We start from the raw sequence: 23,037 nt of genomic DNA on the forward strand, positions 1-23,037 counted from the left end.
CCCGTTCGTGTTGCCATGCTTAACTCCCGAACGTTCGGGAGTTATCATTACTGTTGATTTTTCGTGTTAGTCAATGCTTATAAATTGTTTTTAATCTTGAACCTTGCAATCAATGCAAGTTGTAATCAAACCTTTTAATCATTTATTGTGATTGCTTGTTATATCCACCGGAACAAGGTTATGTCTATTAGTTGGTTTTTTTTTTTTGCCAGAAGATTACTTTGTTATACTGAACTGTAGTTTCATCTTTTCCATTCACAATGAAAAACATTTCTCGGTGCAACAAGCAATAATTGGTCGATTGGATTAGAACCAGAGATGACAAGTGTGTGAAGCGAGTAGAAGTATCAATTGACGAGTACTTATAACTAGTCTCTTCAATATACAGAACTGAGTGATACCATGTATATTTTTATGGTTGCTCAAGTCTTGAACTTTTCAAGCTAGGCTTAGTGCGATACGTACCATGTTTCGCATAAACAAGGCATTTACAGAGTAGATTTCTCTTCTTGCTTGTATTGTTTTTTATTTAGGTACTTGCTTGTACTACCTGCTGGAATTGTTGATGTTTTTGTCTATTGTTCTACAGCCTAGATATTGTCTAACAATTGGTGATTTTAGGTTTGCTAGCCCAACCAAAGTGCACATCTTTGTCAAGAATCCCGCCGGCAGGAAAATCTGTCTCAGGGGGGTCCACTTGTCAGATACCCTTTACACCATCAAGGCAAAGATTCAGGAGCGGTACCGCCTCGTCTTGGACGGGGTGAAGCTGGAAGACAGCCGTACATTGGCGGATTATGGCATCCAGCATGATTCCACGCTTGACCTCCAAGAAAAGATGCAAATCTTCATGACGGAGACACTAGAAGGCAGGACCATCACTCTCGAGGTCGACAGCCTAGACACCATTGACAACGTGAAGGCTAAGATCGAAGACATTGAGGGCTTTCCCAAGGTCCAGCAGTGCCTCATCTTTGCCAACAAACAGCTGGTGGACGGCAAGCTCACCTTGGCTGACCACAACATTGGTAAAGGGTCCACTCTTCTCCTCATCCTCCTCCCGTGCAATCCAACTGTTGTGATGAAAATATTTGTGAAGATGCCTGAAGGGAATATCATCTCCCTTAAAGTTGGGAGCTCGGACACTGTCGATAGTGTCAAGGTGAAGATCTACGAGAAGAACGGTATTCCCCCTAGACAGCATCGCCTCATCTTTCATGGCAAGCAGCTGGAGGACCACCGCACCCTGGCCGACTACAACATTGAGAAGTTTTCTACCTTTCATCTGGTGGGACGTCTTTGTGGTTGTTGAGATTCATGGCCTCCATCGGGCAACAAGTTCATGTTTGCTGCAGTCTGTTTTCCAATAGTGCTGAATTATAATCATTCTAGTACCTCAATAGTGGTGTGTTATCAGTAGAACTATCATCCTAGTACGTGATGTGTTGAGTACTTCTTATCTATCCTGAAAAGAATCTACTTTTAAGAGTCCCTGCTTTGGTCTATCTTGGCATAAGTAAGTTGATTGAGAAATACAGTGTGCATGCAGTTTTGCCGACTGGTTTCTTCACCCCAGTCCATCAACCGAGCCACGGTTTGGCTTAAGCAAATCTTGACCGATATAAATTTTTGTTCCATGCTGTAAATTTACGTCGATGGGTGCGGTTGGCTGGTAGCAGGTATTTACTACCCCGTACCAATACCTTTTCTAATCCTGCCCAATTTTTTTTCTAATCAGTTGCGAGTGGTTCGGCTCGACACCGTTCCTCTCTCCCCGGTCACCCTCCCCTCTAATTATTGCGGAGGCTGCGGCAGCGGCCGCGACGACGACGGTGCTGGAGGGACGACTCAGATGCGAGGGCTACTCCCTCTCTTGTACGTGGAGCACTCCCCCTTTCTCTCTCATGCGATGGCGACTCGACGGCAACCACGACCTTCTCCGGCATCCCTCTCGACCTCCGGCGGTCTTCTCGCTGGTAAGATCTCCCTCCCTGTATTCCTTTCCCTTTCCTCCTCCACGAGTTTCTGAATTCTTAGGGTTATGGTTCTTGATTTTGGGGAACAGGGCAAAGAAAGAGGAAGAAGACCGAGAAAGGAGATGAAAGAAAAGAGGGGAGCTTGCATACTGAAGGGGGAGGTTGGTTGTTCTCCATTTTTGTGAGGATGGCTGTTCGGACGCTCACGACAAGGAGGAGGAAAAGATGCAAGAATTGCACTACGTAAAAAGGTTCTCAAAAACTATTGCACAATTTAACCCCTTTGGTTAGCTTCTACCACTACTGGAATCGCATTGTACGTCGGGTGCCACGGACACTTGGCAAAGGGCCAATAACCACCGGCAAAGCCTTTGCCGATAGTTCTATTTGGCAAAGCCCCCCGGCATATACCTCTTAGGCAAACAGGAATTTGCTCAGAGCCATCCGTCGGACACTCGGCAAAGTGTTTGCCGAGAGCCAAACTGTGCTACTCAGCAAAATAAAGTGATTTCACGGCTGACTGGTTCCGTGTATCTTTACCGAGTGCCCCTTCGGCATAGTAGCTCCAGCAGCTCCCAGCGCATAGGCCTTTGCCGAGAGCCACTCTCGGCAAACTTATGATTACCGAGAGCGGCGATCAGTAAACGTTCTCTGGCAGTTTTGCTTCTGCCTCTTCTTCGTCGAATTGCTACAGGGAAAACAGATATACAATACACAAAGTAGTTCTTCAAGTCTGAGAGTTTAACAACAAACTCACATATGCATTATATAAATAGTTCACACAAACTTCATTTGAAGTCACATAGTAGTTCGTTAGTACAAGTGGCTACACAGTAAACAACAAAATGGTCAATGCATGTCTACAAGCGGCCACATGATAAAAGAGATACCACAATTATGACGTACTGAAATAGAATTATGAAGTTCTTCAATCCACTAAACTCAATAAGCGGTTTCTGGCTTGCACCATTGCCTACTTCAATTTTTCTCTTCTACTTAAGAAAATACTGATTGTAATGGTACTCCGCCTTCTCCATATTATTGAACGAGTCGTGGGAGGCGCCTGGGTAATAAAGCACTTGGTCGTTGCATGCGGCTCATGTATCATAGACTCCTGGACACCTACCTCTATATACCGCATATAACTTCATCTACAAAGAAAGAGAAAAAGATGCAGAGAAGTAATGCAAGGTTAAAATAGCACATTATACATAATCCACGAGAGCATTCATCACCCATACACCCAAAAGCATCGCAAGTGGCAATACAAGTCCATATCAGCAGCTACATAACTAAATCACTAAATCAACGTCAAACTATCTAGGTGGACTTCTCCGATGTGTAGTCGGTGAAACCAGTGACCGTAGTGGAGGACCAAGCGTTGTCTGGAATGATGGTCGGTGGACTCAATGGCACCGGGTCGTCTCTCTCCTTACATGGTGGGGCCTTGCTCCCATTAGTTGGCAGATTCTTCTATTTCGGATCCTCAAAAATACTTAATTAGGATCAGTTGTGGGTTCTTCTCAATGAGTGCTGCCAAGAGGTCATCAACACTCTTCTCCTCGACCGCGGAATCGACCCTAAAGGAAGTTGCGTCGTCAGAGGAAGCCATAACCGCAAAATCGATCGGTGCTAACACCTTTCATCACACAATGAAAAATAACACAAGAATCGGTTTCTTTCGTCCAAGAACAACTCTCATCTGTCAAATATGATGGGCACTATCTGGTGGTTATATATACAGTGGACACTCTCTCACGGGTATTTTGACTTCCGGTGATGGTCGAGCTGGGCGAGCCATCGTGCGTTATCAATGTATAATAGGACAAACTCGCACAGATCGACCGCCATCCTCAGACGTTGATTTCTCTTCCTCCATGAACAACTCTTATCAACTGTCGGTGATGGTCGCGCTTCCTTTGCTTCTCCTGCTTTAAAATGATCACAAAGGAGGAGCGACCCACTACTAGGGAAAAGCCCAGCAGTAGCGCAGGCACCCGCGCTACTGATACGACGCTACAGCTAACATTTAGCAGTAGCACGTGTTGACCCGCGCTACTGCTATATATGGGTAGCCGTAGCGGGCTTCACAAAAACGCGCTGCTGCTAATATCTATAGCGCTTTACTTTAAACGACGCTACTACTAAGTGCACGCTGCTGCTACTGTTATTTTTATTAGTTTCTGATTTTTTTCCTGCATATTTCTTTTGTATTTATACAGGTTTTATACAATAATCTCTAGTATATCATACACATACAAATGTAATCATAGCACACACATATAAATAGTCTTGTCAAATCATGTCATCATCAAATCATCATCCAACACAAAGTGGTCTCTCGTCATCATCTCGAAATAGCGATACAAGTCTCGAATACTTGCAACTACATGCATCGTCATCCATCTAAAGAATGATACAGAAGAGAAGAGCTAGCGCTATGAGTGAGAGCGGAACTATGCAGTACATGAGGCGGCGGTTATGAGTCCTCTCTCACGCTAGCGTGAACCTCAAGTAACTAGCTTATGCTTCTTGTCTGCTTTTGAAGCCTTTATGGCTGGCGCCCGAGACCCGCTCCACTTGCGCCTGACACTCGGGCCACTCGTCGTACACTCCCAGAACCTTCCCTATGTACACGACATAGCAATGTTTATGCGCCATCAAGGATCTAGATACCGTTAGAGATGCATCTTCATAAAGAGAATGTACAATCATATGCAACAAAATATACTTGAGCAACAGAAAAAAGGGTATGCAAATAAATGCAACATATAGTAAACATAAATAATGAATGCAGTTTCATCGTACGCCAACTAATTAACTAGAGGTACGCAGGTCATCGTACCCAAACTAACAAAGTAGTGTTACGCAAGTTCGGCAGGGACCATGGACATCGTAAAGTTTCATCGCTACATAAATTATAAAAGTTCAACAAACACATATCATCATCATCGGCATCGTAAATCACTAGAAGTTCCATCCATCCATATCACCAAGGATGCACCCTAACTTCTTGAACGGCGTGAGGTCCTGTCATTGCATGCCTAAGCGAGTTCGGACGTCAGCTCGCGATATAGGGTTGTGGTGGAACATCCCCTTCTATCTGACGACTTCTTTCATGATGATCCGTCGCATTGTTCCTCTGGATGCGAAAGAAGTCATCTCTAAGTTTATAATCCGCTTCATCTTGGTATTCTACCCACTTGCGGATATGATCATCACTTCTGCTTGTCATGCGAAGATGTTGGTGATCCCTTCTGAGCTCCATCATGAGATGGAGGAGGTAGAATCCATCGTTCCTGCTTGGTTTCAGGACATGGATGCAGTAGAAGTTAGTTTTATGCGAGAAACCCGGCTTGCGGTTCCTTTGTTTCCTAATCTGCAGGTGGCCACCCCTCAAGCTGAAGCCGTGGCGAGCATCATCTAGAATATTAATTACGTGGGTATAGTCTTTTTTCTCGTAGTTTCCGGTAGGGTCAAAATACACGGCATGGGAGACTCGCAGGTAAAGAACGATAAGGATGGCGCACCCGTTGCTGTGGAGAAAAGACACCTCAAATTACTCTCCATATGAGCGAGAAGAATGATTGAAATGTACCAAAGGGTTGTCCGGCACTAACTTACTTTGGATGATAAGGCAGGAGGACAATTTCCTGGTCCTTATTTCTTATCATGAAGTTTTCGAGGTACTCCCTAGCAGTTTTACCCTCAAAGTCACCGAGACTCAGGAAGGTCTCATGCATGTAGTATGGATCCGCCACACAGATTTGCGGGACTTGTTCTCTCTTCACGACAGAGTTCATATGTAGCGCAAAAAGGTGGACGGTTGTAAAATCGAGCCGCCTTGTTAGAAACATCTCAAAGATATGGTCAAACCGCAGGAAGAACACCTCCGTGGGCCGTGTGTCGACGTAGCACTTCCCCTCAGGCACACGAACCGCGTATGTCAGATATCCTGGATCCTTCAAGGCTAGTAGGCTTATCTCAGTCGACATCACATGGTCGTGCAGTCCGCTGAGATCCCCTGATATGGCCTCCAGCGGTTTTGGCGATAGGATCGGCTCGCCCGTGACATGGAACATGGCCACACCTTTGAGGGGTACACGCTCTACAAAATCCGCCGTCTGGCTGCTATCTGGTACCCGTGTTGTCCGGGGTGTCGCCGCCTCCGGTGCCCGTGTTGCTTTCCCTACCTCATCGTCCTTTGGACCATTGGCGTTGTCTCTGGTGCTTGGAAGGTTCGTCCCCAGGCTTATTATCCCTTCTGGGGTTGCCATCCCATTGGCGCTGTCGCCGCCGTCCATGGGGGTGTCCACCATATAGTTGTCATAGGTGGAAGTGACCCTCCATCGGCCGGTAACAGGGGTGTTGGTGTGGACAAGCAATTCGATGTCATCATTTACACTCTTTTGTTATCAAGGTATGTCCTTGTGTAATTTCCAATTTAGCACCCTCAAGTGTACATTTTATGATACATATCAGGACTTGGTTCACATGGCTAATAGGTCTCCAGATCTTAATATTGACCTCATACGGAAGATTCTGCAAATACTAGAGTGTAACCCTTACGCGCAAGCTTTCAAGAGCCATGGGTTTGTACCGAATCTACATGAGTACAAAATCTCACTAAACATGGATATCAACTTGGATCAACGAAGGTACAATGCCCGAACGACTTCTCAAGTGGCAGAGATATGGGTTGAATGGAGCGACCCACGAAATTACTTTGACATGAGTGTTGTCGTGCATGGAAAAAAGGGAGACCGGCCCCTATATGTTAGAGCATATTAGGGGTGCTACAACCCATTGTCATATCCACTATTCTTCCCACGTAGGGAGATTGGTTGAAATCGTTACATGCCATATGTTGGCCCCCTAGATGACATGACCGAAAATTTAGTGGATATTTTGCACAACAAGGAAACCAAGCCTCTGGTTTCTATACAGGTATGATGTTCGCTATTAATCTAAATCCTTACTATTTATGAATGAAAACTTATGTTTCCATCTATATATCAGATCTATCAGATGAAAACTTGATTACCGAAAGAAAGTATTGACGGGCACTGACTTTAAAAGACAAATATAGAACATGACTGGAATAACCATATATGTATGTACGGAAGAGATCATTAATACCTGTCAGAGGTATTCACATCTGAAGTTTTCTTTTCTGTGTCAATTTCACATATCCCTTGGTCCCTGCAGAGGAGAAATACCATAGATCCCTATCATACTTCAATACACAAGGTCCATCAACAGATTAAGCTATAATTTCGACAACAACACCTAAAAGGAAACCTAAAACCTTGTAAAGCAAACAGTTCTTTGTTCGACAATGTAAAGCAAACAAATACTTCCCCCGTAAAGAAATATAAGAGCGTTCTTATATTTCTCTACAGACTATAGAGGGAGTACCACTCTGCAATGAGAACTACAACTATCCATTTGAGTTGAGACCTTTGTATGTACCACTGCATCTCGCTACTAAAAAGGTAAAATAGGAACAACATGGAGAAAAGAGTTTACAGTACCAACAACATGGAGAAAAGAGTTCATTACATATGCTTAAGAGCATCTTCAATAGATGGTCCAAATGTAAAAGTAACTAACTTTTGGGCCGTTTGAGGCCAAAAACGCAGCTTCAACAGACGGTCCATATGTAAAAAAAATTGGACCCGCGTCCTCCTCGTGATGTAAAATACAACACCTCGCGGTGCAAATTTACATCACGAGGTGCATCTGCTCCAAAACCAGCCGCCGCCCGCTAACGCCCAACCTCCAGTTCCTTTCCTTTCCCGCCCGCCCGCCCGCGACCTCCCGCCCGTTCGCCACCGCCCCGCCGCCTCCACACCCCGCCGCACGCTGCCCGCATCAGATCCGGCCCGGCCCCGGCCCCCGCCGCTGTTTCCATGCCGCCCCGCCGCCCGCCCGCCGCGGATCCGACCGCAGCCGCAGCGCACGCCGCCGCCACGTGCGCCGCCGCCCCGTCCGCTCCGCCCCGTCCACCGCTGCTCCGCCCGGCCCCGGCCCGCCCGCCGTAGCTCCGACCCGCCCCGGCTCCGTCCGCCACCGCCCCGCACGCCGCCGCCGCCCCGCAGCTCTGCCCCGCCCGGCTCCGTCCACCACCGCCCCCGCCGCACGCCGCCGCCGCTCCACCGCTCTCACCGCTCTCCGATGGCGCCGAAGAAGACGCCGAAGGGCAAGTCGGGCTTCTTCGGCGTGAGGCAGAAGCCCTCCGGTAACTTTGGAGTGGAGTTCTCCGACGCCTGGAGGCGTTGGTGGATCGGCACGTACCCCTCCGCCCACGAGGCCGCGCGTGCCTACGACGTGGCGGTGTGGCGTGCCGAGAGGCCTCGGGGCCACCTCAACTTCCCAGAGATCAAGAGTCGGGCGGAAGCGGAGATGCTTGTGCCGCAGGGCATCAAGATGAAGGAGATCCCGACGAAGAAGAAGACGACGATGAAGCCATCGATTGTCGTCAGTGCCGGCGAGACCGACGAGGAGGCGATGGTGAGGATTGCTCGGGAGCATCCGGAGTACGTCCAGGCCAAGCTGGAGTACTACTGGAAGCGTGAGGCGGAGCAGAAGAAGAAGGGGCGAAGAAGGAGGACGAGGCCGGTCCCTCGACGGTGATCCCCGTCGAGTCCTCTTCCGAGGAGGACTGGGCAAACTTCTCGGAGGAGGAGGGGTGCGACGACCCGGAGAAGGAGGAGTTCTGGGCGCAGTTCCGCAGCTCTGACAATGAGGAGTAGTTTATCTACTAGTTTGAATAAGTAGTAGTTGAAGTTCATGTATGAAACTATGTTGAATTTGATGTTTGAACTATGTTGAATGTGAAGGAAATATGCCCTAGAGGCAATAATAAAGTTATTATTTATTTCCTTATATCATGATAAATGTTTATTATTCATGCTAGAATTGTATTAACCGGAAACATAATACTTGTGTGAATACAGAGACAAACAGAGTGTCACTAGTATGCCTCTACTGGACTAGCTCGTTGATCAAAGATGGTTATGTTTCCTGACCATAGACATGAGTTGTCATTCGATTAACGGGATCACATCATTAGGAGAATGATGTGATTGACATGACCCATTCCGTTAGCTTAGCACTGGATCGTTTAGTATTCTGCTATTGCTTTCTTCATGACTTATACATGTTCCTATGACTATGAGATTATGCAACTCACGTTTACCGGAGGAACACTTTGTGTGCTACCAAACGTCACAACGTAACTGGGTGATTATAAAGGTGCTCTACAGGTGTCTCCGAAGGTACTTGTTGGGTTGGCGTATTTCGAGATTAAGATTTGTCACTCCGATTGTCGGAGAGGTATCTCTGGGCCCACTCGACTTGCCGGTAACGAGATTGAACTAGGTATTGGAATACCGACGATCGAATCTCGGGCAAGTAACATACCGATGACAAAGGGAACAACGTATGTTGTTATGCAGTTTGACCGATAAAGATCTTCGTAGAATATGTAGGAGCCAATATGAGCATCCAGGTTCTGCTATTGGTTATTGACCGGAGACGTGTCTCGGTCATGTCTACATAGTTCTCGAACCCGTAGGGTCCGCACGCTTAAAGTTTGATGACGATCGGAATTATGAGCTTTGTGTTTTGATGTGCCGAAGGTTGTTCGGAGTCCCGGATGTGATCACGGACATGACGAGGAGTCTCGAAATGGTCAAGACGTTAAGATTGATATATTGGACGACTATATTTGGATATCGAAAGTGTTCCGGGTGAAATCGAGATTTTACCGGAGTACCAGGGGTTACCGGAACCCCCCCCCCCGGGGGGGGGGTTTAATGGGCCAAGATGGGCATTAAGGAAGAAGAGGAGGGGCGGCCAAGGAAGGCCGCACGGCCCCTCCCCCTCTAGTCTGAATAGGACAAGGAGGAGGGGGGGCGCCCCCCCTTTCCTTCCTCTCTCCCTCCACCTTCCCCCTTCTCCTAATCCAACAAGGAAGGGGGGGGGGCAAACCTACTTGGAGTAGGATTGCCCCCCCCTTGGGCGCGCCTCTCCCCTTGGCCAGCCCCTCCTTCTCCCCCCTTTATATACGGAGGAGGGGGGCACCCCATAGACACACAAGTTGATCACGTTGATCGTTCTTAGCCGTGTGCGGTGCCCCCCTCCACCATAATCCACCTCGGTCATATCGTAGCGGTGCTTAGGCGAAGCCCTGCGTCGGTAGCAACATCATCACCATCACCATGCTGTCGTGCTGACGGAACTCTCCTTCAACGCTCGGCTGGATCGGAGCTAGAAGGACGTCATTGAGTTGAACGTGTGCAGAACACGGAGGTGCCGTGCGTTCGGTAATTGGATTGGTCGGACCGTGAAGACGTACGACTACTTCCTCTACGTTGTGTCAACGCTTCCATTGTCGGTCTACGAGGGTACGTGGACACACTCTCCCCTCTCGTTGCTATGCATCACCATGATCTTGCGTGTGCGTAGGAATTTTTTTGAAATTACTACGTTCCCCAACAGTGGCATCCGAGCCAGGTTTTATGCGTTGATGTTATATGCACGAGTAGAACACAAGTGAGTTGTGGGCGATACAAATCATACTGCTTACCAGCATGTCATACTTTGGTTCGGCGGTATTGTTGGATGAAGCGGCCCGGACCGACATTACGCGTACGCTTATGCGAGACTGGTTCTACCGACGTGCTTTGCACATAGGTGGCTAGCGGGTGTCAGTTTCTCCAACTTTTGTTGAACCGAGTGTGGCTACGCCCGGTCCTTGCGAAGGTTAAAACAACACCAACTTGACGAACTATTGTTGTGGTTTTGATGCGTAGGTAAGACCGATTCTTACTCAGCCCTAGCAGTCACGTAAAACTTGCAACAACAAAGTAGAGGACGTCTAACTTGTTTTTGCAGGGCATGTTGTGATGTGATATGGTCAAGGCATGATGCTATATTTTATTGTATGACATGATCATGTTTTGTAACCGAGTTATCGGCAACTGGCAGGAGCCATATGGTTGTCGCTTTATTGTATGCAATGCAATCGCCCTGTAATGCTTTACTTTGTCACTAAGCGGTAGCGATAGTCGTAGAAGCATAAGTTGCCGAGATGACAACGATGCTACGATGGAGATCCAGGTGTCGCGCCGGTGACGATGGTGATCATGACGGGGCTTCAGAGATGGAGATCACAAGCACAAGATGATGATGGCCATATCATATCACTTATATTGATTGCATGTGATGTTTATCTTTTATGCATCTTATCTTGCTTTGATTGACGGTAGCATTATAAGATGATCTCTCACTAAATTATCAAGGTACAAGTGTTCTCCCTGAGTATGCACCGTTGCGAAAGTTCTTCGTGCTGAGACACCACGTGATGATCGGGTGTGATAGGCTCTACGTTCAAATACAACGGGTGCAAAACAGTTGCACATGCGGAATACTCAGGTTAAACTTGACGAGCCTAGCATATAACAGATATGGCCTCGGAACACTGAGACCGAAAGGTCGAGCGTGAATCATATAGTAGATATGATCAACATAGTGATGTTCACCATTGAAACTACTCCATCTCACGTGATGATCGAACATGGTTTAATTGATTTGGATCACGTGATCACTTAGAGGATTAGAGGGATGTCTATCTAAGTGGGAGTTCTTAAGTAATATGATTAACTAAACTTAAATTTATCATGAACTTAGTACCTGATAGTATCTTGCTTGTCTATGTTGTTGTAGATAGATGGCCCATGCTGTTGTTCCGTTAAATTTTAATGCGTTCCTTGAGAAAGCAAAGTTGAAAGATGATGGTAGCAATTACACGGACTGGGTCCGTAACTTGAGGATTATCCTCATTGCTGCACAGAAGAATTACGTCCTGGAAGCACCGCTAGGTGCCAGGCCTGCTGCTGGAGCAACACCAGATGTTATGAACGTCTGGCAGAGCAAAGCTGATGACTACTCGATAGTTCAGTGTGCCATGCTTTACGGCTTAGAACCGGGTCTTCAATGACGTTTTGAACGTCATGGAGCATATGAGATGTCCCAGGAGTTGAAGTTAATATTTCAAGCAAATGCCCGGATTGAGATATATGAAGTCTCCAATAAGTTCTATAGCTGCAAGATGGAGGAGAATAGTTCTGTCAGTGAGCATATACTCAAAATGTCTGGGTATAATAATCACTTGATTCAACTGGGAATTAATCTTCCGGATGATAGCATCATTGACGGAATTCTCCAATCACTGCCACCAAGCTACAAGAGCTTCGTGATGAACTATAATATGCAAGGGATGGAAAAGACTATTCCCGAGCTCTTCGCGATGCTAAAGGCTGCGGAGGTAGAAATCAAAAAGGAGCATCAAGTGTTGATGGTTAACAAGACCACCAGTTTCAAGAAAAAGGGCAAAGGCAAGAAGAAGGGGAACTTCAAGAAGAATGGCAAGCAAGTTGCTGCTCAAGAGAAGAAACCCAAGTCTGGACCTAAGCCTGAGACTGAGTGCTTCTACTGCAAGCAGACTGGTCACTGGAAGCGGAACTATCCCAAGTATTTGACGGATAAGAAGGATGGCAAGGTGAACAAAGGTATATGTGATATACATGTTATTGATGTGTACCTTACTAATGCTCGCCGTAGCACCTGGGTATTTGATACTGGTTCTGTTGCTAATATTTGCAACTCGAAACAGGGACTACGGATTAAGCGAAGATTGGCTAAGGACGAGGTGACGATGCGCGTGGGAAATGGTTCCAAAGTCGATGTGATCGCGGTCGGCACGCTACATCTACATCTACCTTCGGGATTAGTATTAGACCTAAATAATTGTTATTTGGTGCCAGCGTTAAGCATGAACATTATATCTGGATCTTGTTTGATGCGAGACGGTTATTCATTTAAATCAGAGAATAATGGTTGTTCTATTTATATGAGTAATATCTTTTATGGTCATGCACCCTTGAAGAGTGGTCTGTTCATATTGAATCTCGATAGTGATGATACACATATTCATAATATTGAAGCTAAAAGATGCAGAGTTGATAATGATAGTGCAACTTATTTGTGGCACTGCCGTTTGGGTCATATTGGTGTAAAGCGCATGAAGAAACTCCATACTGATGGACTTTTGGAACCACTTGATTATGAATCACTTGGTACTTGCGAACCGTGCCTCATGGGCAAGATGACTAAAACGCCGTTCTCCGGAACTATCGAGCGAGCAACTGATTTGTTAGAAATCATACATACTGATGTATGTGGTCCAATGAATGTTGAGGCTCGCGGCGGGTATCGTTACTTTTTCACCTTCACAGATGATTTGAGCAGATATGGGTATATCTACTTGATGAAGCATAAGTCTGAAACATTTAAAAAGTTCAAAGAATTTCATAACAAAGTGGAAAATCATCATAACTAGAAAATAAAGTTTCTACGATCTGATCGTGGAGGAGAATATTTGAGTTACGAGTTTGGTCTTCATTTAAAACAATGCGGAATAGTTTCGCAACTCACGCCACCTGGAACACCACAGCGTAATGGTGTGAACATCGTAATCGTACTTTACTAGATATGGTGCGATCTATGATGTCTCTTACTGATTTACCGCTATCGTTTTGGGGTTATGCTTTAGAGACGACTGCATTCACTTTAAACAGGGCACCATCAAAATCCGTTGAGACGACTCCTTATGAACAATGGTTTGGCAAGAAACCAAAGTTGTTGTTTCTTAAAGTTTGGGTCTGCGATGCTTATGTGAAAAAGCTTCAACCTGATAAGCTCGAACCCAAATCGAAGAAATGTGTCTTCATAGGATATCCAAAAGAGACTGTTAGGTACACCTTCTATCACAGATCTGAAGGCAAGACTTTTGGTTCTAAATTTGGATCCTTTCTAGAGAAGGATTTTCTCTCGAAAGAAGTGAGTGGGAGGAAAATAGAACTTGATGAGGTAACTGTACTTGCTCCCTTATTGGAAAATAGTTCTTCACAGAAACCGGTTCCTGTGACGACTATACCAATTAGTGAGGAAGCTAATGATGATGATCATGAAACTTTGGATCAAGTTACTACTGAACCTCGTAGGTCGACCAGAGTAAGATCGGCACCAGAGTGGTACGACAATCCTGTTCTGGAGGTCATGTTGCTTGACCATGACGAACCTACGATCTATGAGGAAGCGATGATGAGCCCAGATTCCGCAAAATGGCTTGAAGCCATGAAATCTGAGATAGGATCCATGTATGAGAACAAAGTGTGGACTTTGGTGGATTTGCCCGATGATCGGCAAGCCATAGAAAATAAATGGATCTTCAAGAAGAACACTGATGCTGACGGTAATATTACTGTTTACAAAGCTCGACTTGTTGCAAAAGGTTTTCGACAAGTTCAAGGAGTTGACTACGATGAGACCTTCTCACCCGTAGCGATGCTTAAGTCCGTCCGAATCATGTTAGCGATTGCTGCATTTTATGATTATGAAATTTTGCAAATGGATGTAAAGACTGCATTCCTGAATGGATTTCTGGAAGAAGAGTTGTATATGATGCAACCTGAAGGTTTTATCGATCCAAAGAGTGCTGACAAAGTGTGCAAACTCCAACAATCCATCTATGGACTGGTGCAAGCATCTCGGAGTTGGAATAAACGTTTTGATAGTGTGATCAAAGCATATGGTTTTATACAGCCTTTCGGAGAAGCCTGTATTTACAAAAAAGTGAGTGGGAGCTTTGTAGCATTTCTGATATTATATGTGGATGACATATTGTTGATTGGAAATGATATAGAATTTCTGGATAGCATAAAGGGATATTTGAACAAGAGTTTTTCAATGAAAGACCTCGGTGAAGCTGCTTATATATTGGGCATCAAGATCTATAGAGATAGATCAAGACGCTTAATTGGACTTTCACAAAGCACATACCTTGACAAAGTTTTGAAGAAATTCAAAATGTATCAAGCAAAGAAAGGGTTCTTGCCTGTGTTACAAGGTGTGAAGTTGAGTAAGACTCAATGCCCGACCACTTCAGAAGATAGAGGGAAGATGAAAGATGTTTCCTATGCTTCAGCCATAGGCCCTATCATGTATGCAATGCTGTGTACCAGACCTGATGTGTGCCTTGCTACAAGTTTGGCAGGGAGGTACCAAAGTAATCCAGGAGTGGATCACTGGACAACGGTCAAGAACATCCTGAAATACCTGAAAAGGACTAAGGATATGTTTCTCGTTTATGGAGGTGACAAAGAGCTCGTCGTAAACGGTTACGTCGATGCAAGCTTTGACACTGATCCGGACGATTCTAAATCGCAAACCGGATACGTGTTTATATTGAACGGTGGAGCTGTCAGTTGGACAAGTTCTAAGCAAAGCGTCGTGGCGGGATCTACGTGTGAAGTGGAGTACGTAGCTACTTCGGAAGCAGCAAATGAAGGAGTCTGGATGAAGGAGTTCATATCCGATCTAGGTGTCATACCTAGTGCATCGGGTCCAATGAAAATCTTTTGTGACAATACTGGTGCAATTGCCTTGGCAAAGGAATCCAGACTTCAAAAGAGAACCAAGCACATCAAGAGACGCTTCAACTCCATCAGGGATCAAGTCCAGATGGGAGACATAGAGATTTGCAAGATACATACGAATCTGAATGTTGCAGACCCGTTGACTAAGCCTCTTCCACGAGCAAAACATGATCAGCACCAAGGCTCCATGGGTGTTAGAATCATTACTGTGTAATCTAGATTATTGACTCTAGTGCAAGTGGGAGACTGAAGGAAATATGCCCTAGAGGCAATAATAAAGTTATTATTTATTTCCTTATATCATGATAAATCTTTATTATTCATGCTAGAATTGTATTAACCGGAAACATAATACTTGTGTGAATACATAGACAAACAGAGTGTCACTAGTATGCCTCTACTAGACTAGCTCGTTGATCAAAGATGGTTATGTTTCCTGACCATAGACATGAGTTGTCATTTGATTAACGGGATCACATCATTAGGAGAATGATGTGATTGACATGACCCATTCCGTTAGCTTAGCACTTGATCGTTTAGTATTCTGCTATTGCTTTCTTCATGACTTATACATGTTCCTATGACTATGAGATTATGCAACTCACGTTTACCGGAGGAACACTTTGTGTGCTACCAAACGTCACAACGTAACTAGGTGATTATAAAGGTTCTCTACAGGTATCACCGAAGGTACTTGTTGGGTTGGTGTATTTCGAGATTAGGATTTGTCACTCCGATTGTCGGAGAGGTATCTCTGGGCCCACTCGATAATGCACATCACTATAAGCCTTGCAAGCATTGTAACTAATGAGTTAGTTGCGGGATGATGTATTACAGAACGAGTAAAGAGACTTGCCGGTAACGAGATTGAACTAGGTATTGGAATACCGACGATCGAATCTCGGGCAAGTAACATACCGATGACAAAGGGAACAACATATGTTGTTATGCGGTTTGACCGATAAAGATCTTCGTAGAATATGTAGGAGCCAATATGAGCATCCAGGTTCCGCTATTGGTTATTGACCGGAGACGTGTCTCGGTCATGTCTACATAGTTCTCGAACCCGTAGGGTCCGCACGCTTAAAGTTTGATGACGATCGGAATTATGAGTTTTGTGTTTTGATGTACGGAAGGTTGTTCGGAGTCCCGGATGTGATCACGGACATGACGAGGAGTCTCGAAATGGTCGAGACGTTAAGCCTGATATATTGGACGACTATATTTGGATATCGGAAATGTTCCGGGTCAAATCGGGATTTTACCGGAGTACCGGGGGTTACCGGACCCCCCCCCCCCCCCGGGGGGGGGTTAATGGGCCAAGATGGGCCTTAAGGGAGAAGAGGAGGGGCGGCCAGGGCAGGCCGCGCGCCCCCTCCCCCTCTAGTCCGAATAGGACACGGAGGGGGGGGGGCGGCGCCCCCCTTTCCTTCCTCTCTCCCTCCTCCTTCCCCCTTCTCCTAATCCAACAAGGAAAGGGGGGCGGGCAAACCTACTTGGAGTAGGATTGCCCCCCCTTGGGCGCGCCTCTCTCCTTGGCCGGCCCCTCCTCCTCCCCCCTTTATATACGGAGGAGGGGGGCACCCCATAGACACACAAGTTGATCACGTTGATCGTTCTTAGCCGTGTGCGGTGCCCCCTCCACCATAATCCACCTCGGTCATATCGTAGCGGTGCTTAGGCGAAGCCCTGCGTCGGTAGCAACATCATCACCGTCACCACGCCATCGTGCTGACGGAACTCTCCTTCAACGCTCGGCTGGATCGGAGCTAGAAGGACGTCATCGAGTTGAACGTGTGCAGAACTCGGAGGTGCCGTGCATTCGGTACTTGGATCGGTCGGATCGTGAAGACGTACGACTACTTCCTCTACGTTGTGTCAACGCTTCCGTTGTGGTCTACGAGGATACGTGGATACACTCTCCCCTCTCGTTGCTATGCATCACCATGATCTTGCGTGTTCGTAGGATTTTTTTTTGAAATTACTACGTTTCCCAACAAAATGGACTAGTAGTTTGTCGTTTTAAGAAATTTACATTTTCATTTTGGACCATCTATTGGAGTTGCTTTTTTGAACCATCTGTTGGAGTTGAGCTTTTTTCAGAGCTCCGAAACACACTTTTTGATGATCCAAATTTTACGTCTCCGGTTTTGGACCGCCAAATTTTGGACCATCTATTAGAGATGCTCTAATAGTAATGTAAGCATCAGATCTTAAATCTGGTCTATATTCATAACAAAAGATATCATTGCTGCTACTCATAGGAATAGATATTGCAGTATCAGCTGCAATTTTGTACTCCCTCTGTAACCAACCAAGTTACCGGCTGCCGGTCAGTACAACTCATAGGAAGAAATTTAGTTAGTAAAACCAGATACTAGAACTCACAGGAAGAAATATTATAGTTAGTAGAACCAATTCTGAAATTTTGTAGTTACGCATGGGCTCACCAGCTGCCATTGGCGCGCGGAGCGGGAGTTCTCGCAGCCGGCAAATGCGATGATGAGCGCGACGCCTGCGGTGGTCTGCACCTCCAGAACCATCCAACGCTTGCTTCTTCGACCCCTGCCCCTCCGCGGGCCAAGGCGCATCTGGGGTTTGGCACGGGCAGCTCGCCCGTGAAAGAAAGCATCCCAACCGCTCTAGCCGGTGAGGTGTCGGGGCCTGCTCCGTGCTCGGGCAACGCCATCGCGGGATGGCCGTGGCCGCCGATGCGGATGAGACGAATCCCGGGCCACCGCGTCCGCCTCAGACGGCCCCTTGCACTCGGTTGCTCGCGAGCTTGCCGAGCTCGAGTGCCTCCTCGGGGACTTCAGGGACTGGATCAACGAGAAGGGGCGTGCGGACCTCGCGCCGGCTGTGGAGACAAAGGGGAGGGGCTGCCTACGAGGTGGAAAGCGGGAGCTGGCGACCAGGAGAATTGGGAATGGCGTGGATAATTGGGCGTACCCCGCGGGGGCGGTGGAGAGATTGAAAGTGAGCAGCGTTGTTCATTTTTTTTTAACGGGTGTGTTTAATTCATCTACGTGGGTCTGATTTTTTTAGGGAAGGTCTGATTCTTTTTATCATCAGTCTTGTCACGAGGATTTCACAAAGAAATTTTTCATCGTGATCATTTGATGATTTTGAAAGTCTTGTAAAAGTATTTGTATATAATTGAATATATTAAAATCCCGTAATCATACGTGTCATGTTGTGGTCTGCGAACATTAAATTTTACAGATGTAAAATTAAAAACAGATATTTTTATTATTGATTACGTTACATGCGTTGCACGTGCACGTTTACTAGTGAGATGAAAAGATAATAGTCTATTTTTGCAGTCCTTTAGAAAGACTCTTTTTGGTTCGTATAAAAGAGGATTTAGTGAGTTAATTGTGCCCAAATAAGATGAAAAATAATAGGACAACAATATTTTAATTTCAGAATTAGAATAGTTATTTGGATCACGGCGCGGCCTATATAGAAGGCACGGAGGTGTTTTCCAACCTGTAAAGAAAAAAGAAAAGGAAAAAGCCCACCCCACAACCGCCGACAGCCGACCGCTCCTCCCCCACCTTCCCGGATCCCCAACCTCCCTGGATCCCATCGCCGGTGACCGCCTGACCTCCGCCGCCACACGCCTGGCTTCTCCTCCTTCCGTCTCCTTGCCCGTGTCCAGCGTGCACCGCCGGCCCTCCCATGGCGCTGTCGCCGCGGCCACCCACTTCTCCTACCTCCCCACGGCGAGGCGTGCCTCCACCGCCGCCGCGACCCCAGCCGTGCATCTCCGGCGTGGCGCCTCCCCACCACCGCCGCTACCCCATCCCGCACCTACCCCCTCCTCCGTCGCCGCCTGCCGGGCGGACCTCGATTTCCCTACAGGAGGAAGGGGTTCTCGCCGGCTACGTGGGAGAAGGCCAGGGAGACGCGCGGGTCGTGCGGGCGCCGGTGTTGCGTAGCAGTAGGGCGCCGCCATCGAATTTTTCAAGGAGATGCGGCCCCTTCCCCGTCCAACTGCGACCATGGCGCTGTCCAACCTCGTCTGCGCGCGCAGTCCATCCTTGTTCACTCTTCGCCAGCAGAGGTGAGACCCCCCTGCCCCCTTCTCCACCTCATGTGCTCCTTCCGGACTGCCGACGCGGCACTGATAGCAAATGTCACGGCGTACGTCCAGTTCACTCAGGGGGGCTCTCTCTCTGCTTCTCCGTTGAGCTTAATGGACCACTGACCCAAACCCAGCGCGCTTCTGGATGTCGCCTCGGGGAAGAGCAAGTTCCAAATGTGAAATTTGGTAATTCAAGTGGCCGGAATTCGTGCTTGTGTGCGGCGGGCTGGCAGTTGAATCTGCTCCAGCAATTCAGTTCTTTTCAATTTTTCCATGTGCAGCAGCACATGAATATGAGTGTATGGAAAACGTGTATGTAGACATTGAGAAAGTTCAGTATTGTTTCTTCTAGCTCGCTCATGCAGCTATGCAGATCATTCCTTTTCAGGCCATCCCTGTCCAGCCCTCCTGTGGTAGGAAGGTCGAGCCCATCGCAAGCTGCAGTCTACGGTAGTCACCCGGTCCTGCCTCCTTCATCCTTCCCCACCTCGCCCTCTGCCTCGACCAGCCGGTTGGACATCTTGTCAAGCTCGAGAACCTCTATTGCAGAGCTAGCTAATGGTTCTTCTTTTCCTGCCCCCACAGCTTCCCTTTCAGTCGTTGAAGCTACAGATGGAGCCCGCAATGCAGCAGCGTCACCCCAACGGCCATGGGACGGTCGACGATGGCTGGGAGTGGTGTGCGTCTCTCCGACGTGCTCGGCGTGCTGCCGAGGGGGCTGCAGTTTGAAGTGGCTGGGTAATGAAGTTCAGAGAATGCTTTTTTAGTACATTCAGAGAAGTTGCTTTCTTGCTTTTTGTGATATTTTGGCTACGCAGATACTTAGTGCAGAGAGGTTGTGACCTTTGGCTCCTCTCATCCTGAACACTTGCACCACAACCTCATCTCATGGGTAAAATGACTATTAGTAAATTGGCACTAAAAAATGAATACAGAATGAGTAGAAAGACATGATGACCTCATCTCACGGGTTCCATCTCAGTATAGCTCAAGCTTTTTAGAAACTACATTTGACACAAAGCTTTAAATTCATATAGTTGTGATAGCTTCTGAAGTAATTTTATCACTTTTGCAGCTTTGCCAATTTATTTGTAAATGCTTTGTTTTCCACTAATTTATTTCGAAATGCTTTTTTTCCATAACAATTATTTTGGCATTAGCAAAACAGAAGTTTCGTCTGGTGGCGAGAGACCATGCAGGCTGTTTCGTTACTGGAAAAATGCCTGAACCATGAACGCGTATTACGTCCGTGGTGTCGTGCTTCACGTCGGCGACCATCGGGGCTCCTTGGTCCATGAACAGGTTTGCTCTGTGGCACGCACAAGCCGAGGAAGCTGCAGTTGTCGCTGGATAAAGTTCAACTTCGTGCCTGGATAAAGTTCAGTTGTCGCTGAAGCTTCTGTTGTTCTCCATCACGCGCCTGTAGAGTGTCCATGCAGGTCGAGTAAAATTATCATGGAAGTTCAAATAAAAAGGCAGCTACAGCACAACCGTCGGTGGCTATAATGCGTGGTGAAACCTGAAATCTGAAACTGAGTGTTGCTGGATATAGTAGGCAGCAGATTTTCTGAGGTTTGTTGGTGAACGCAACAACAGTAGTTTGTGCCATTGGGGCCGTGCGGCAAGCAGAAATCTACACCTGGATGTACTCTCTCTGTCTCTCCTGAAATTCTAGGGCTAATCTACTTGTAATTCTATCTCATCTATTTGTATTTTCTTTCTCCCATACCTGAACATAGTGGCAGACTAGCAGTGTTGTATGGTCAGTCTATGTGAGAGAGTTTGTGTGAACGTGGTGTTTACTTTTCTTCAGGAAGCCATTTTTTAATAATGAACTATATCCCGCCCGCCCACTTATATTCTTCAGTAAAAGAGATGAAGTTCATTTATACGTGTACATATGTAGACGTAGTGTACATTCTATTTGCAGTCTGGAAGTATAGAAAAAAAAGAACCCTAAGTTCAAAAGCGAATAAAACATTTAAAAAAATTAGACGATGGGCTTCTCATCCCTATTGCGGTCTGCAAGCTGCCTCCAACCTTTGGCAATATTCGTAAAAATGATTGTGCAGATTTTTTGATACCCCATTTTTAGTTACTGATTGAAGAAAATTTTGTTCATTAGGTGAAAGAACTTGATTTCTTTTATTCCTTTGTGGTGGAAGAAGGTCACCACAGAGGTAGGGAGAAGGTCACCATAAAGGCAGGGAGAAGGTCACATAAGGTGCAGAAAGAATCAGAGTTCGGCAACGGGGTGTGTGATCTTTGTGTTGTTTTGGGGGTGCAAATCATGGGTATGCGACTTTACATCCTGTGTATTATTGGGATGGCCTCCCTTAGCCTCAAACCATTTGCCTACAAATATAGTCGCAATGCTACCGTCATGTGTAAAGAAAATTAGATATGTACATGTACACAACCTACAACAACTTTATGGGGAGTTGACGGATTATTTAGTGGTTGATGCTGCCACTACTGATTTTTTCTTGAGATGGTCTTCATCACCAATCAATAATTCACTTGTTTCTTGGTTGCATCTAGTTCCCTCGCTCCACCTCAACACTGATTCCTTCAGCTAGATCTCCCTTGTTATTTTGTATTCTTATTTTCTTTTCATAAAGCATTGACTATTCTTGAAAACATGGTGAAAATTGTACATGCTCTGTAGGTCAAAAATTTGGCTTTAATTTATTTTTTGTGAACGTCAAAATGTTCTGTTCAAGAAGGTCGAGTGTGTTATCTCAGCAAGTTCAAATAAAAATTAAACATGCAAGGTAAAACATCGGAGAGTTGCGATTTTTTAGAACTTCAAGTGACAAACAAATTTGAAAAGAGCACAAAACAAAATTTAAGTCTAGAAAAATCACTTCAAAACACTAACAAGAAAAAGAATGTTCTCTTTGTTATCGAACAGAAAAATAAAAATTAATGAAAGGGGGAATGCAATTTACACATTTGGTGAAAGAACTAAGAAGTTCGAGTTAAACTAACAAAGTATTTTGATTTTAATAAATAATTCATTTTTTTCGTTTCCATAAATAAAACCCAGAAGTTCAAATTTTAAAAATAAAGAAGTTCAAAAATCATAAAAAGGACTTTCATTGTTACTAAAATTAAAATAGAAGTTGAAATTGAAATAATGGACAATTCAATATTTATTACAAAACTATGATATTGTCTTTACTGAAATAAATAAATCAAAAAGTCCAAATTACAAAAATAGAGAAGTTTCATATTTATGAGAAAACTCAGATTTTCCTTGTTACAAAAAAATAAAATGAAGAAGTTCAAATTAAAAAAAGGAGAAGTTCGATGGATATAAAAAACTCAAATTCTTTCCTTTTCCTTGAAAAATGAAAGTATGAAGTTTAATTTTAAAAAATGTTTGATGCTTATTTAAAAACATATTTTTTCTAAGAATGAGACTAAGAAGTTCAAATTAAAATAAAAGAGAAGTCCAAAGATTATG

The 23,037-nt window shown here is 45.7% G+C and overlaps 1 protein-coding gene and 1 long non-coding RNA gene across 5 annotated transcripts in view; both read left to right on the forward strand.

Moving 5' to 3' along the window:
- The window catches only part of LOC109763162 (polyubiquitin-like), a 107,716-nt gene that overhangs the window by 51,993 nt on the left and 32,686 nt on the right, over nucleotides 1-23,037 (forward strand). The window contains exon 6 of one of the 2 annotated variants that reach the window (XM_073511301.1): nucleotides 642-1,305. In XM_073511301.1, coding sequence (XP_073367402.1) covers nucleotides 642-1,305 — 664 coding nt within the window. Of the gene's footprint in view, nucleotides 1-641; nucleotides 1,610-23,037 lie in introns of those variants that run through there. The other variant, XM_073511302.1, reaches the window with a different exon arrangement.
- Nucleotides 18,499-21,406, forward strand: LOC120962073 (uncharacterized). 3 transcript variants are annotated; one of them, XR_012205752.1, is made up of 3 exons: nucleotides 18,499-19,547; nucleotides 19,638-20,079; nucleotides 20,154-21,406. It is a non-coding gene; the product is annotated as an uncharacterized lncRNA (long non-coding RNA). The 3 variants fall into 3 exon arrangements; XR_012205753.1 differs by having other exon boundaries at nucleotides 19,638-20,018; XR_005752868.3 differs by having other exon boundaries at nucleotides 19,638-21,406.

The sequence above is a fragment of the Aegilops tauschii genome, chromosome 3 (assembly GCF_002575655.3).
Source record: "Aegilops tauschii subsp. strangulata cultivar AL8/78 chromosome 3, Aet v6.0, whole genome shotgun sequence".
NCBI classification, from domain to species: Eukaryota; Viridiplantae; Streptophyta; class Magnoliopsida; order Poales; family Poaceae; genus Aegilops; species Aegilops tauschii.